The following is a 14,063-nucleotide window of genomic DNA, read 5'->3' as shown; positions in this document are numbered from 1 at the left end:
AAGATATTGTTTTTTGATTCGTTTAATGTATTTTTTCCAGTTCTGTTTATTTGCTAAACTGAAAAAAAAATATTAAATATGAAAAACAAAACAATCTTTAAAAAAAAGATTTTCTGAGACCCTGGCTGGGCATCTCCAGGCCCTTGCGATCCACACTCCCTGGCCAAAAAAGTAATCTGGCCCGGTTGGGGCCTGCCCAGAGCTGGCCTTGGGCCAGAATTAAGATCAAGAGAGGAACTGGGGTTGGTTCCCACCCCCTATTTAAAGGTACTGGGATGAGTTGCTCCCAACCTGGCCGCCACTTAACCCCTTCCCTGATCCTCGGTGAAAAAGGGCAGAAGTGGGTGCCCAGTCATCCCTGCACGGGTTCCGATGCTTTAAAAATGGCACCCGTCTGCTTGGAGGATGGCACCGAAGTGATGTCACTTTGGCGCCTTCCCCCTGGTGCAGCCGGTGCCATTATGACCTGTGACCATACATCAAAATGGTGCTTACCGCACCAGAGCAAGGCGCTGAAGTGATGTCCCCGGCAGTGTGCAGGTTGCTAAGAATATATTCAGTTTTCCCGAGTTGTTGGGCCGTGCTTTGCTCACCCTTAACATGTTCACTCCTCGCAGATAGACCTTCTGACATCATTCATGGCGTAATGCTTTGGTCTCTGATCGTTTTTGTGTGTGGCCTTGCCTGTAGGCGTCGAAAGACTGATGAGTGTTTTTAGTTGTACCCTGCCCTGAGCCTCTAAATATTTTTTAATAACTAAATAAGGAACCAAAATAAGGTTTGAGAATTACATCATCGTCTTCTACCGTTACCCTAAACAGACATTCTTGCCCCTGAAGTGGATGGCACCCGAGAGCATCTTTAACAACTTGTACACAAGTCTGAGTGATGTCTGGTCCTATGGAATCCTCCTCTGGGAGATATTTACTTTAGGTAAGTAGTGTGGTAGTCCAGTAAAATACTTTTCCTCTGCCTTACATGAAAACCATTGGACTCGTCGATCTTTTGCTACATCTTTTTCAAAGGTGGTAAGGTTTTTTTTATTTGGCCCATCTCACCACTGGTTACCAGGGAGAAATTCCTTTGACCTCAAACATTGCAGAAAAGGGTTCTTCTCAGAATATCTTCTTTCTTGATGAAATACATTGCAAAAACGCGACTGACGTTTTCTTTACAATTGATGAGTGCTAAGAATTTTTTTTTCTACTTCATGATTATATGAATCGAGTGTTAATGAAAATTCTAGATAACTAACACAGCGGCAGTGTTAGAAAGTGAAAAGGGAGTACCGTGTAAACCAACCAAAATGCAAGAAATTAAGAGAGGACCCTGAATTAGTAATGTTGAAGGGGGGGGGGGGAGAGCTGGTGCCAGTGGGGGAAGATGAAAAAAAAACGGACCTGAGTGGATTCACCTGGACTCTTCCTTTCTCCTACCTCCTGTTCAAAGCCTTCTTTCTGATCCCTAGGTGGAACGCCATATCCCGAGCTGCCCATGAATGAGCAATTCTACAATGCAATCAAACGAGGCTACCGAATGTCCAAACCCACACATGCATCAGACGACGTGTAAGGATCTGTTACTTGCTGGAAACATGCAAAGGATTACTGGGGGCACTAAATAATCCCAGTGTGTTCTTTCTGCTCTTCTTCCCAGCTATGAAATCATGCAGAAATGTTGGGATGAGAAGTTTGAGACAAGACCTCCCTTTTTTCAGTTAGTCGGGCTCATGGAAAATCTTTTGGAAGAGGGTTACAAGGAGGTAGGTTTCCTTCCTTCCTCGTTAATAAATCCTGGTTTGATTGTGATGATATGTCTGTTTCATTGAGGAGGGTTGGAATTGTGCAAAAACTCATGCACAAGAGTCAATCTCCATGGAACGCAACCAAATATTCCCTATGGTGTCCCAAGTATTGCTATTGTAGAATGCAAAACAAAAAGGTCTGAATGAAATACTAGGAAATGGAGAACTAAACTTAAAGATCTCCCTGTGTAGCTTCACAAACACGAAGGAAAAACCTGTGAAATTATTTTCAGGTTATCACATGAACAGTACTTTCTGGGTGTGTAATCTACAGAGCACATCACATAAAGAGACAATATTGTGTAGTTGCTTTTCGAGGTCAATGTTCTAGCACGCAGGATTGAAAATGGATTAGCAGCCTTGTTCACATGCAAGTTTGCTACCTGTGCCAATAGCAAACTTCTGTACATCATTTCCAGGGGAGAAGTCTGAAAAAGATAACTACACCTCATCGAGGCACAGTTATCTTTTTTTTTTTTTTGTGAAAGCCGACCCCCAAAGGCATCTTCACGTAATTGCTTTTGCTGAATTCTAAATAAATAAGCTGCTTTGCAAAGATTTTGCTTTGCTGCAGCTCATTAACTCAGAATTTTCTGCAAACCTTTTTGCTTGCAGCCGACTAATAAGCATGCGAGCTTACTACTGGTAAAGCACCAGCTTTGCAGCTGTTTGTGCATAAGGGTGAATGTGCAACGGATATGCAAAACTGTGACATTTTGGTACTTTTTCATATTTACTCCTTTTGCGAAATAAATCTGCACTTTAGTGCGTAGGGGCCTTTAAGAGTTTCTTTTCCTTCCTTTTGCAAATCTGCAAAACTAAATTCTCTGTTGGAGCGACTTATCCAGCTCGGTAGTGGCCGCTGAATGTCCGGCTATGTTCAGCGGTTGCCACTTAGCCGGATACGTCAGGGGCACCACTACTTATCCTTCTAGCTGGATAAATAGCGATATTCAGACTTATCCAGTTAAGTTAACCAGATTAATTAGACTTGTCATAGAACAGGTCTAACATAGCCAGATATAGTCTATTCGGCTATGGAGAGCCAAATACAGGTATATTCCCCAGCATAGGCATTATCTAGCTAACTTACCTAAATGTTCAATTTTAAATATTGACCTTGATTTATTTTTTATTGGGTTGGGCTGCTGGCAGTAGCAGTGCTGTGCACTGCCGTGCAGAGGACTTGGTGTGACAGCAACACCTAGTGGCTGGATTTAGGAGCCGCAGGGAGCCTGCCGTATGAGGCCTTGCTGAGCACTGCTGCAGCAGCGATTGAGCTAAAGTACATTGGGAGGGGATATAAAATAGGGAAAGCAATTCCTGGATCCCAGCTCTGGCTCTGAGTGAGGCAGGAGCCCAAAGGAGCAGGAGAAAACAGAGGGAACCTCTGATAATGCAGGCCAGCTTTAAGAGCTAGGATTTCTCCCCATGATCTGTCCTTGAACTTTTGCACTCACCTGTTGAAAGGGGCATAGATCTCAAAGGTTAGTCAAAAATGTATTGTTAGTTCGGTAAAAAGGGATCACCTACAACTTGTTTGCTGACTTTACGTCTACTTATCCAAGTGTACGAACATGGAATAAGGAAATTATTATGAAAATAAGGCCGGGTAAATTGTGCAAATTGAAAACATTCTCAGCTCTGTAAACGGTATTACAGTATATGTTTTACGGTACCAAGACTTCTGTTAATGCTGTGTAATCATAAATATCTGGCTTACGATATTCAAGGGTGCACACAAAGCATTCTCTTTCTAATGAACACTGCAGAAATACCAACAAGTGGATGAGGAATTTTCCAAAAGTGACCATCCTGCAGTTGTCCGAGCAAGGCCCAGGCTGCAGAAGGTGAAAAGTCTTGTGCCTGGAGATGCAGGCGGTAATGAAGCAACTTCTGTCAACTACACGGCTGTGCAGCAGCAGCAGGACAGTAGCAACAATTACATCATTCCCCTCCCAGATCCCAGGCCAGAGGGCTCTGAAGACGCTCCTGACGAGACTTCAGAGAGCCGGCCCAGGTAGGAAGACAGCTTTACGGGACCCTCACATTTCTTGAGGGAACACCATAGCAAAGTGATCCCCCTTGTCCACCCAAATTAAAAATGCTGTATATGACTTACGGCCGACTTTGAATTAAGCATGTGAAAGGAATTGAACTTAAAGCTATTTGTATTTGGTACTTATCATAATTGCAGTTTTCTACCATATGGAAAGGTTTTGGTTGATAAAATTTAGCATTTTCTGTTGTGAATTCTACAGAAGTGCCATTTCTCTAGAGTACTTGTAACCGAAGTCTGTGCAAGCCCGGGGCAGCAGCCTGGCTGTGCTGAATCTCAGTCAGCAGAGAAAAGCCCCCTCCCCTCGTTCCTGATCCATGTCCCTCCGGGGAGCATGCAGGGAGCAGGAGCGCCTCCAGCAGACAGAGCGCAGGGGGATCATTTTGGTGAGATTAGGAGGGGCTGAGTAGACATTGGGAAGAGACACTGTGAGATGAGAATGGGATTGGCTGGGGGGGGGGGGTCGGGGGTGTAGGTCTACATGTAAGAGAGAGGGGAACAAGGGTAGGACGCAGTGTTCATGGGTGTGAGGCGAGAAGGGATTGATGTCAGTTGTGTGTGCAAAGCACCGGGAGAGTCCTTCCCCCAACATTTTGCCATATCGGCTAGGATGTTAGAGAGGGGGCTGCAAGGAGCATGGTGGGGACACCTCCCTCCTCTCCTCTCCATCCACTGCAATTCAAATCCTCCCCCCCCCACCCTCCCTTGATCTTGGATTCTATCCTCCAGATCCTGGACCCTCCTTTCCTTCCTTCCTATCTCTCCCTTCTCCCCAGATCCTGAAACCTACTCCCCAACTCTTCCTACTCCCTCCTCCCCTTCCTCAGATCTAGAACCTCCTCCTCTCCCTCTCTCCATCATCTTCCCCATCTTCCATCCTCCCCTTCCATAGTCCCTTCTCACATGCCTCCCCTTTTCTCCTCACCCTTTTCCTGATCCTCCTACCTCCCACTCCCCAACCCTGAGGCCTCCTCCCTGTACTGATACTTGAGACCACGTTTTTCACCCAATAAAAATAAAATAAATTATACTAATAAACCCGAGTGACGGTATACAAAAACCAATAAACAAACAAATAACTAAATAAATAATTAAACACATTTATTTTTATAATGTAATGTAAAAGATAGAAATGTTTGCCAATGTGCTTCAGTATTTTTAAATTTTTGCTACAGGATCTACCCCTGAGCTGCCACAGGAATCTGGGGGGGGGGGGGGGCCTGTGCCTTAGACCTTCTGCCCCCTGTTGTCCAACAACAGTGCCCGGGGCACTAAAATCATAACTCTGCCTCTGAGTCTGTGTTTCTTGATTAGTCTGTTAAGTCATTACAGTGCTATACTTTTGCACATTGCTCTACATGCCACTTATGCATTGTAAAAACATTAAAAAATAGACTTCTTTATTTTACTAATAGAACTTTAAATATTTCCCCTACTTCAGTATGTTGGACCAGAACTCATAAGCATAGTGCATAGCTTTAAATATTGACAATGCAGTATTTCCCATCCCAGTCCTGGAGGTACAGTGGATATGCTAGGTCTCTAGTATGTGGAAATATATCTCAGGCATATTCATTCAGATATTTATAAACTAAACCACTTAGGCATGCTTCCAGGACTGAGCTGAGAACCACTGCCTTGATGCTTGAGATCTCTGACAGAGCTCAGAGCCGGTCAAATTGCATAATTCCTCTATCCCATGTCATCATGAGACGCCATATTCACTGATTGCCGCCTTCTGATTCAGCCATTAGGAGCCGTGTCTAAGCTCCTCTTCTGCCATCATGACCTTCTTCACCAGTGCTGCTCACACTCATCCTTGGGGCCTTCGGCTCTGGTTTTCAGGATATCTCTACACGAAGGTTTTCAAAGGGGTCTAGATGCCTTGCCCCCAGCGTTGGGTGCCTAGGTTCCTGGGTACAGCTGCTAAATATATCATGCTGGTCCACAATGCGGCTGGTATTGAGCCACTGTTAAGGTCAGCATTCCCAGGGGCATGTATGGGTTGAGAAAGAAAGTACGCGTAACAAGACGCGTAGACAATGCCGACATTCTGCTGTCAGTCTTTTTGATGGGGGGAAATATTTTTCCAACTTTTAGCAAGAAAGGAAAACTTCGACAGATACCAAGAAATAATCCTATGTATTTTTCGTTTAGTTCTGCACTACACGAGGGCAACACGTCATCAACCATTTCCTGCGATAGCCCCCTGGACCTTCCAGAGGAAGAGGTGGGGAAGGAACCCTGTCAGGGGCAAGAACGAGAGCAGCTGGAGGTGGAAGAGAGCTTTCTGTAGCAATAAACCTGGCGAGTTGGGTTGGCTGTGAACCAAAAGATCTTGCAGGACTTGTAGAAATGTCTGCATTACGCTTCCTACTACAGAGACCCATGACGCTCCGCAAAGAAAAGCACATCTCCAGACTCTGTAGAAACCTTTCTTCACTTTTGCTGTCTTGAGGCCTTTTGCAAAGTGAATTCATAAAAGTAAACTCAGCTTCTTCAATGAAAAAGGGAGCAAACTTGAAAGAATCTCTCACCAGAAGCCAGTAAAAACAGAAGAAGCACTGAAGAGAAGCGCTTTTCTTTCCAACAGGACCAAATAATGCAACGTGAAGGGAGCTGGTTACTGGAGGTTGTTGTCACCGAATTACTTTTTCTTTTGTTTTTTGTTTTTTTTTGCAGTAGATGCCTTTTTTACTTTGTTTTGTTTTGAATTTTCTGTGATCTTTCCTTCATTTTTAGAGCCACACGAACTTCCCGCTTTCCAACTTTCTAACCAGTTCTGGAGCCAATAAGAAGTCTCTGCTGGCCACTTATTTTTGAGCTTGTGTATTGTCCATGTGGCTAGCAGGCTAGCTAAGCAGACACATATGTTTCGGAGCATGCAGGAGACGCCCTCGGTAAAAAGTATAAATGGAAAAGAGAACAGCTGTATGTCCATTGTTGCATTCGACTGTTCTGTTTCTCATTATCTGTTCAAATCTTTGTGGCATTTCGTTGGACAACAAACCGTATCATTGGCTGGGAAGCACTGCCAATTAGCTAAACCATTGAGTGGAAGGATGTAACTCTACACTTGCTGACAGCATCCAAACAGAAGGCATGGTGCAAGCTTTTAACCAATCCATTTTTTTCATGCTACTGCTTCAAAGCAAAAGGCAATCTCCTAAGGGCATCCTCAGACAAGAGCACAAAGGGAGAGGGCAGCCAGGGCAGTTGTTCTCATTTTTGCCAGTGGACCGCTTGTGCAGACACTAGAAACTAAAGGGAAAACGCCAAGCAGCTTAAAACTAGCCCGTGCCAGTAAAATGCAGAGCAAAATATGGTGCTGGGGTGTTTCTCTCTGTTGACTCGTGCAGCTAATGTACAAGTTCTGTGTAGAAATGCAGCCGGCAGCGGTAAGGACTGAGCTTTTTGTGCGTGGATTTACCTTCACAGGCTGTAGCTTTTAGCATCTTAGCAGGCCTAAGATCTAAAGATCAAAACAGTGAGTAAATTGAAATGCCAAAGACTTAGCTTCATGTGCTTCTGACTCATATTTTGTTTATCAGGCTGCAGGCAGGGTTTGTCTGCCTGTGTCTAGCCGACTGAGTCACCTTTTTTACATTAACTTCCTCAGAACATTCAGCAAGACAAATACAGTATCCGCAGTACATATATGCCATTATATCTATCTTTATATACGGTACATGAATATAGATGTTTAAATAACATGCTGGAAGGTCCCTGCAAAGTGTGTAAAGTGACAATGTTAATCTTTCACCTTCTCCTGAATAGTCCCAGGTTAATTTTCAATTTTGTGGTGAAAAATAATGTAGAGGGCTCATAGTGCTACAAATACAGAATGTAAAGTTTTAGTTTAGTTTAAATAGTGTATTGTTCTTACAACAAACCCAGGAAAAGAGTTCCATCTCCCACTCATGTCATGTACAAATATATGCACTTAATTCAAATTGGAAATTTTTTTTTAAGACGCTATTGAAGGATGACAAACCATGCCATAAAATAAGAATGGAAAAGATAATTTTCAAGAAATATCTTGATGTGGGGTATGTGGCTGGGGGTGGAGGTGGAGGAGGGGGGAGAGTTAGTAAAGGAGCCATGGTAGATAGACTTTGCAGACTGATGCCGTCTCATATGGATCCCAGACACTTGGCTTCTCTTGTCTCTCATTATGACCTCAATACAGGTCAGCGATGGGGACTGTGCAGCAGAATTCATGGGCGCTGAGGCATGAACACTTCTGCTATGGACCCTTGGCGCTAGCTAACGTCACAGAGGCCAGCTTACCAGAGATTTGGCCTAGAGGTGGAAAAGCTGTGTAACACTGTTACCCATTCCCCCCGAGCCTTTCAGTCCCCTTGGTGTTGGTTAACCTAAGAGACGAAGAAGCACACAGGGCATGTAAAGTAAGATGGCACCGTAAAATAAAAGTCCCTGACAATGCAGAATACGGCCATACCGCAGTCACTCAATAAGCATCTAATGTTAATCACTCAGCACCTGCCACTTCAGTCGTATCGGTGCTGTACTTAGTTCAGTTCTTCAAAAATCTTTTTCTGTAAAATACCTCAACAATATACCTAATGACCTAATTTATATCTTTTGAGCTGGCACAATCAGATTTATTTGTTGGAAAAGACCAAGTCAGTCAGTACGATTGGTCGATTCGATCTTTTCCAAAATGTAAGTCTTCTCCATATTGGGGCCATGCTGGGAGTTCAAAAGCTTTCATTGTAGACCAGGGAGCTAGAATTGAATTTGCAGTTTACAACACCAACCACCTGGGTAAGGATATAGAAAGAAACAGTTCATGTCACCTTAAGGAGGATGGTTCTAAAATTTGAGCAAATGTTGAACACAGAGCTGCATTGCTCCTATCAATAACTTCTTTTTTTTAAATGCATTTATAACATGGGTTCTGTTTCCGTTTGTTGTTCTTTGCCATCAGGCTTGGTGATTGGATACTTTGGAAGTCATTCTGTAGGATGGAGGTCTGAAAGGGAAAAAAACAGAGGATGGGAGCTGGTTTCCCATTTCTGGCTCATCGGGGTGCTGGGCTGCGAAAAAGGAAACTGTGAGCGAACCGAGCTCTTTTCTAGTCAGAAACAATAGGGCAAATAATGGGACGGGTTTCACGTCCTCCAAAGCTGTAATGAAATAATATAATGACTGAGGCAATAAATCGAAGGAATGAAGACCAGAGCTGAGCAGCCTTATCCCAGCACTCACCAGTTCCCAGGTGAGAATACAAGCTGGGGGTGGAGTTAGGGTGGGAGCTTAGCACCGATTTTCAAAATTAGGCTCCTCAATCGAGATAAATGAACAGCTGGACTAAATTTATGTGAGTTTTCAGCTGAAAACTTAGGGAGCCGATATTCAAAAAAGCTTAGCCCCTAAATTTAGGAGCCTACGTTTTCAGCTGAAAATCCACATAAATTTAGGGCCCCTAAACCTAGGCCTGCTGTTGATTCCCTAACATTGAGTGCCTAATGCTGAAAGGCAGTGCTAAGCTCTCAACTTTGTTTCCCCGCCCTAACTCCGCCCACGTAGCCACCCACTTTAGGCTCCTACATTTAGGACCATAATAAAACAAGGAGCTGAAATTTAGCCCCTAGAAAATTTTGAAACGGGCCAATTTTGGAGCCTAACTCCCAAAGTTAAGCACCTGACCCCTTAGGCCCCTAAGTTTGGCAAAAAATAAGCACCTTACTTAAGGGTACATATAGGGCGCAGCTTGTTTTTTTGAATGTCAGTGCCAGTGCCAGGGTCTCTAGGACTCTATATTATGTGCCAATCATGTACATCCATGTTTAATCACAGTTATCCTGCTAGGTTTTATTTTTCAATTAAGGGAGTTTCTGTAATATTCTTATATATTTTTAAATTACAGTTATGATAAAATATCAAATGCACATTTTTCTTTGAAGTCACTGTTTATATATTGTATATGTCCGTTATACAAAGTACTATTTTATGTTAATCTGTTTATTTTTTATTCCTTTGATGCTTTTTTACATGCACAAATTTTGTTGTTATATGATATATTATAGGTTAAAGTCTTTACTATGTGTTCGGAAATCTGTAGCATGAAGGACTTTAATATTTCCTTCATTGTTGCTTGGGAATCAGGTCTGTGAAATAGAAATGCAAAGGAAAGTGCAATGAAGCTTGGGGAGGGGGGGAGGGGATGGGCAGTTCGTCAACATTACTCCCCCCATGCAGAAAGTCAATGTCTTATCCATAAAATCAGTCGGAAGGTAGCAGAGCAGTGATCATTCCAGGCAAGACCATAAGGCACAGGATTCTCCAGATCCTTCTACGAACCTCGCTGGAATGAATCCCGTAAGTCCTCAAAATGTTTCACCAGCATGTTTCAAGAAAATTACTGGAGAGGAAAACTGTTGCCTTCAGTGCTCCAGCAGCTTGCCAGCAGAATGAAAGTGCTGTGTGTGTGTGTGTGTGTGTGTGGGAGGTGAGAGAGTAGATGAACCTATTCATCAGATGCTCCACGGCTTTCTTCATTGATTTTAAGAAAGGCTGGTGAAAATGAGAGAAGTGCTCCAGTAACCAGAAGTCACGCGAAAGAAATGTTCAGAATACAGTCTGACGTTCAAAAAAAACCCAAAGGTGTGGAGTCGGGCAGTATTCCTTCCACAAACCTCAGTACGCCTGCTCAGATTTCTCCTCATTCCTTTTTCTTTCACTTTCCTGCAACCTGTACAATTTTGGGGGCATGAAGCAACCGTAAGAAATGTGATGTGCAGCAGTGAATGCACAAGGGCCAGATGTACATAACAGCTGCAAGATTTCGGTAACCGCAGAACAGGGCAGCTCAAAATTTCATTGGCACACTAAAATAGCAACTGGGGGCGAGTTTTACAGAGTTTTACACTGTCTGCACTGAGTGCAAAGACCACGCATCCTTTTCACCGATTCCCAGAGCTTGAGTACGTGTGTGCTTGCACTTTGAAACTTGCCACAGGCTCGTGCACCTGCTTTTCTCAATGGGCAGATTTTTGCTGGGAACATCCATACGAAGACATGAGAACGGCCTCCACGCGTGAACTTTTTCTCCCTCACCTTAAAAATGTCCCCGGGAAAACCTCAAACTCTGCATGTTGTGACTCTTCGCCTCATTGAGGGAGGCTGACTTTCAGACTCGTCGATTAGCGCCAGTAAAGGGCTTTTGAAAATTGCCCTTTCCATATCCTGCAAGTGTCCTGGATATCATATTGAAATGAGCAGTCAGACGACAGGAACGAAGCCCTTAATCAATGACTCTCAAACAGCCAATCGGGTTTTCAGGATATCCATAATGAACACACAGGAAATTAATTTACATATACTGGATCTTAAGTCTACCCATGCATATTCATGGTGGGTATCCTGAAAACTGCACTGGCTGTGGGGACAACAGGACAGGCTTGGGAAACCCTGCCCCATACAGAGACCTCTCAAGGATATATTAGATCTACATCGAAGGACTTTGCTCAGGCATCACCTTGAAACTGATCCCTAAAATAGCTATAATTACCCAGAATCTTTTTATATTGGTGAATCATGATGATGGTACTTTAGAGTGCTTGATACCATAACTCAACTGATTTAAATAAAAAATGCCAAAGGAGTCCCAAATTGCACCTTCACGGGATAATGATGCCATTATCACTTTCCTCCTAGCTGAAGTATGTGACATTTCAGCGTGATAAGCAGTAGACAACAAAGACTCAAGGATATAGATATGTATATCCTACAGAAGAGGAGAGCAGAGGAATATTATACAGACTTTTAATTACTTGAAAGTTGTTAAAAATGCACAAGAAACTTTTTTCCAGTGGAAAGGAAAGCTGTAGAACCATGGGGTCATGATATGAAGCTCCCGGGGGTAGACTCTGGAGCAATGTCAGGAAATATTTTTCCACAGAAAGAGTGGGGGATTTCTGGAATATCCTCCCAGAGAAGATGATCGTGATTACAAAAATGGGGATGGGATTCAAAAGGGTGTAGAGGATCCCTATTATCAAGACGATAGATATGAACCAGCACGGCGTGGCACTTACAACCCTAAACCCTTTGCTGTGCAAAATAGATGACCATGTTGGTTTTTATCTGCCATACTTTACTATATTACTATGTAACCTTTTTCCTACAAACCTTCCCCACAGTCTCATGATAACTGAAATTAATGCATCTCATAGTAACATAGTAACGATAGCAGAAAAGGACCAAATGGTTGCTGGGTGTTGAGTCTTCTTAACATTTCAGATAGTGCTGCTTGACATGCTTTGCTTATGAACTTGCCCGTTGAAGCAGTCCTGTGTTTTTTTTCCTTATGTCTGTGTATCAGTATCCCAGACCGTAAAAGTCAGAGCCCGTGTTGTTATCATCTGAATCCAATTCCTCTCCCTGCCCCCCCCATCCCACTATCAAAACCGAGAGCGATGCAGTTGTGCCAAAGGCATGGAGGCTTATTAGTTAAGGGTAGTAATCCCATGCCTTCTGTTAAGGATAGTAACTGCTGCTCCGTGCAGGTTATCCCCAAGCTTAGCAGTTCCCCAGACTGTAAAAGTCGGGACCCTTGTTGGTTGTTGTCTGATTCCAATTCCAGATGAAAAAGCTACTTTGGCCTCAGCACATTAGTTTTTCCCCCCCAACAGCTAACAAACACTGCCTTCTGTTGGTTGGACTAGTAGAATGCATGCCTACTGGGTTAGCTTATTCTGGTCTGCCCATTTCCTACTCTTAAAACACTTCTACTTTCAATTTAAGTGAAATGGTACCAGCACGGTATTGGATCTGGGCATATACTCAGATGAGCTTCTCTTCTTGATCACAGGAGTGAAGTTCAGTATAACTGCAGTACATCATTACTGGAAAGCAAATAGTGATACAGGTACTGTATACTTACAGAATGCCGCGCAGTGCAGTGTACTGCAATGTAGGTAAACTGACTGCCGCAGGGCTGGATGCTGCCCTAAAACGATAGCGTAGGGTGCGTGTTTGATTATAACAAAGTTTGTATATGGCTGGAAGATACTGAACTACAACAAGAGACTCAGGACCCACACCCCAGCCCAATGAATAAATAAGTACCTACTGGATGTATATAATAATTTTGAAATTCTACAGAACTTTTCAGGATGCGTGCATGGGCCTTGACAATGTATACAATAGGTGGACTCCTTCCATACAACCGCAGCCAAATGAACAAAACAAATGCGAAGCTGCTGGTGCTGGATTAAGTATAGAGCGTTATATGCTCATCTACCCAAGGGGTAGAAAACCAGACTGGAAGACAACTGGGCAGATCATATGGGTCAATGGGTCTTTATCAGTGGTCATTTATGATGTTACTATTTTCTACTGCATATAATCTGCTGCAGTAAAAGATTGTAATGGTCTCTGTATTTTAGCTATTTTATCATTCTATTGCACCTCACTGAAAATGGGTAAGACTATTCCTTCCCCCCCCCCCCCCCCCCCACCTCCACTTCACAAGCCTCCATTCAGCCTCCGATCATGCATAAAATAATATTCCCTCCTTGAGCTTCACAGATGACTGTGTGCATTGCTTGACTTGCTATAATTGTAAAGACCAGCAGCATTCTGCTCTGGTGAAACACATGATATAAATCCAAGTTATTACCGTCATGACTAAAAGACGTTTGAAAAGACCGAGGTCTGGAGCACTTACCTCATGTTCCTGGTGGTGCACAAACACCCAATTTCACTGTCCTTGTACCAGGAAGGTTTGGCAGCACTGATTCCCCAGCCTATTGACAGCAGGCTGACTTCCAGCCACAAAATCTCCTTCCCCATGGAGCAGCTTTCGCTGCAGGGAAATTAGCTAGCAGTGCATGAAACAAAACTTCCCAACCTGTGTGTGTGATAAGTTCTGGGTATTTGTGTTCACACTAGGTGGCACAAGTGTACTCTCTAGAAGAAAAATGTAACCTCCATTTCCCCTCAAACAGATCCAAGGGCCTATTTGAAAAGCCTAGAATGGATCTGAATTCAGTGTTACTATGGTACGAAGGATGTTCCGTAATCCTATGTTTACATCTGTGTTTTAGGAGTTACACTAGGTTTCATTTAAATCATCAAGATATGTTATTGTTCATGCTGTAAACTTTTCATATATGTGTATTTTTTTTTTAAAGATTTTTAAAATTAAAATTGTTGCTTCTTAAACTACCA

At 43.2% G+C, this 14,063-nt stretch overlaps 1 protein-coding gene across 2 annotated transcripts in view; it reads left to right on the top strand.

The window, feature by feature from the left end:
• Positions 1-14,063, top strand: part of PDGFRB (platelet derived growth factor receptor beta) — a 111,999-nt gene extending 97,936 nt beyond the window's left edge. For both annotated transcript variants that reach the window (XM_029583286.1, XM_029583285.1), the window contains exons 19-23: positions 822-933; positions 1,469-1,568; positions 1,657-1,762; positions 3,577-3,824; positions 6,021-14,063. In XM_029583286.1, coding sequence (XP_029439146.1) covers positions 822-933; positions 1,469-1,568; positions 1,657-1,762; positions 3,577-3,824; positions 6,021-6,159 — 705 coding nt within the window. In that variant the 3' untranslated portion in view covers positions 6,160-14,063. The remainder of the gene's footprint in view (positions 1-821; positions 934-1,468; positions 1,569-1,656; positions 1,763-3,576; positions 3,825-6,020) is intronic.

This window comes from Rhinatrema bivittatum, chromosome 18 (assembly GCF_901001135.1).
Source record: "Rhinatrema bivittatum chromosome 18, aRhiBiv1.1, whole genome shotgun sequence".
Taxonomy (NCBI): domain Eukaryota; kingdom Metazoa; phylum Chordata; class Amphibia; order Gymnophiona; family Rhinatrematidae; genus Rhinatrema; species Rhinatrema bivittatum.
The sequence above is the reverse complement of the archived record's forward strand: the minus strand, read 5'-3'. Positions and strand labels throughout refer to the sequence as shown.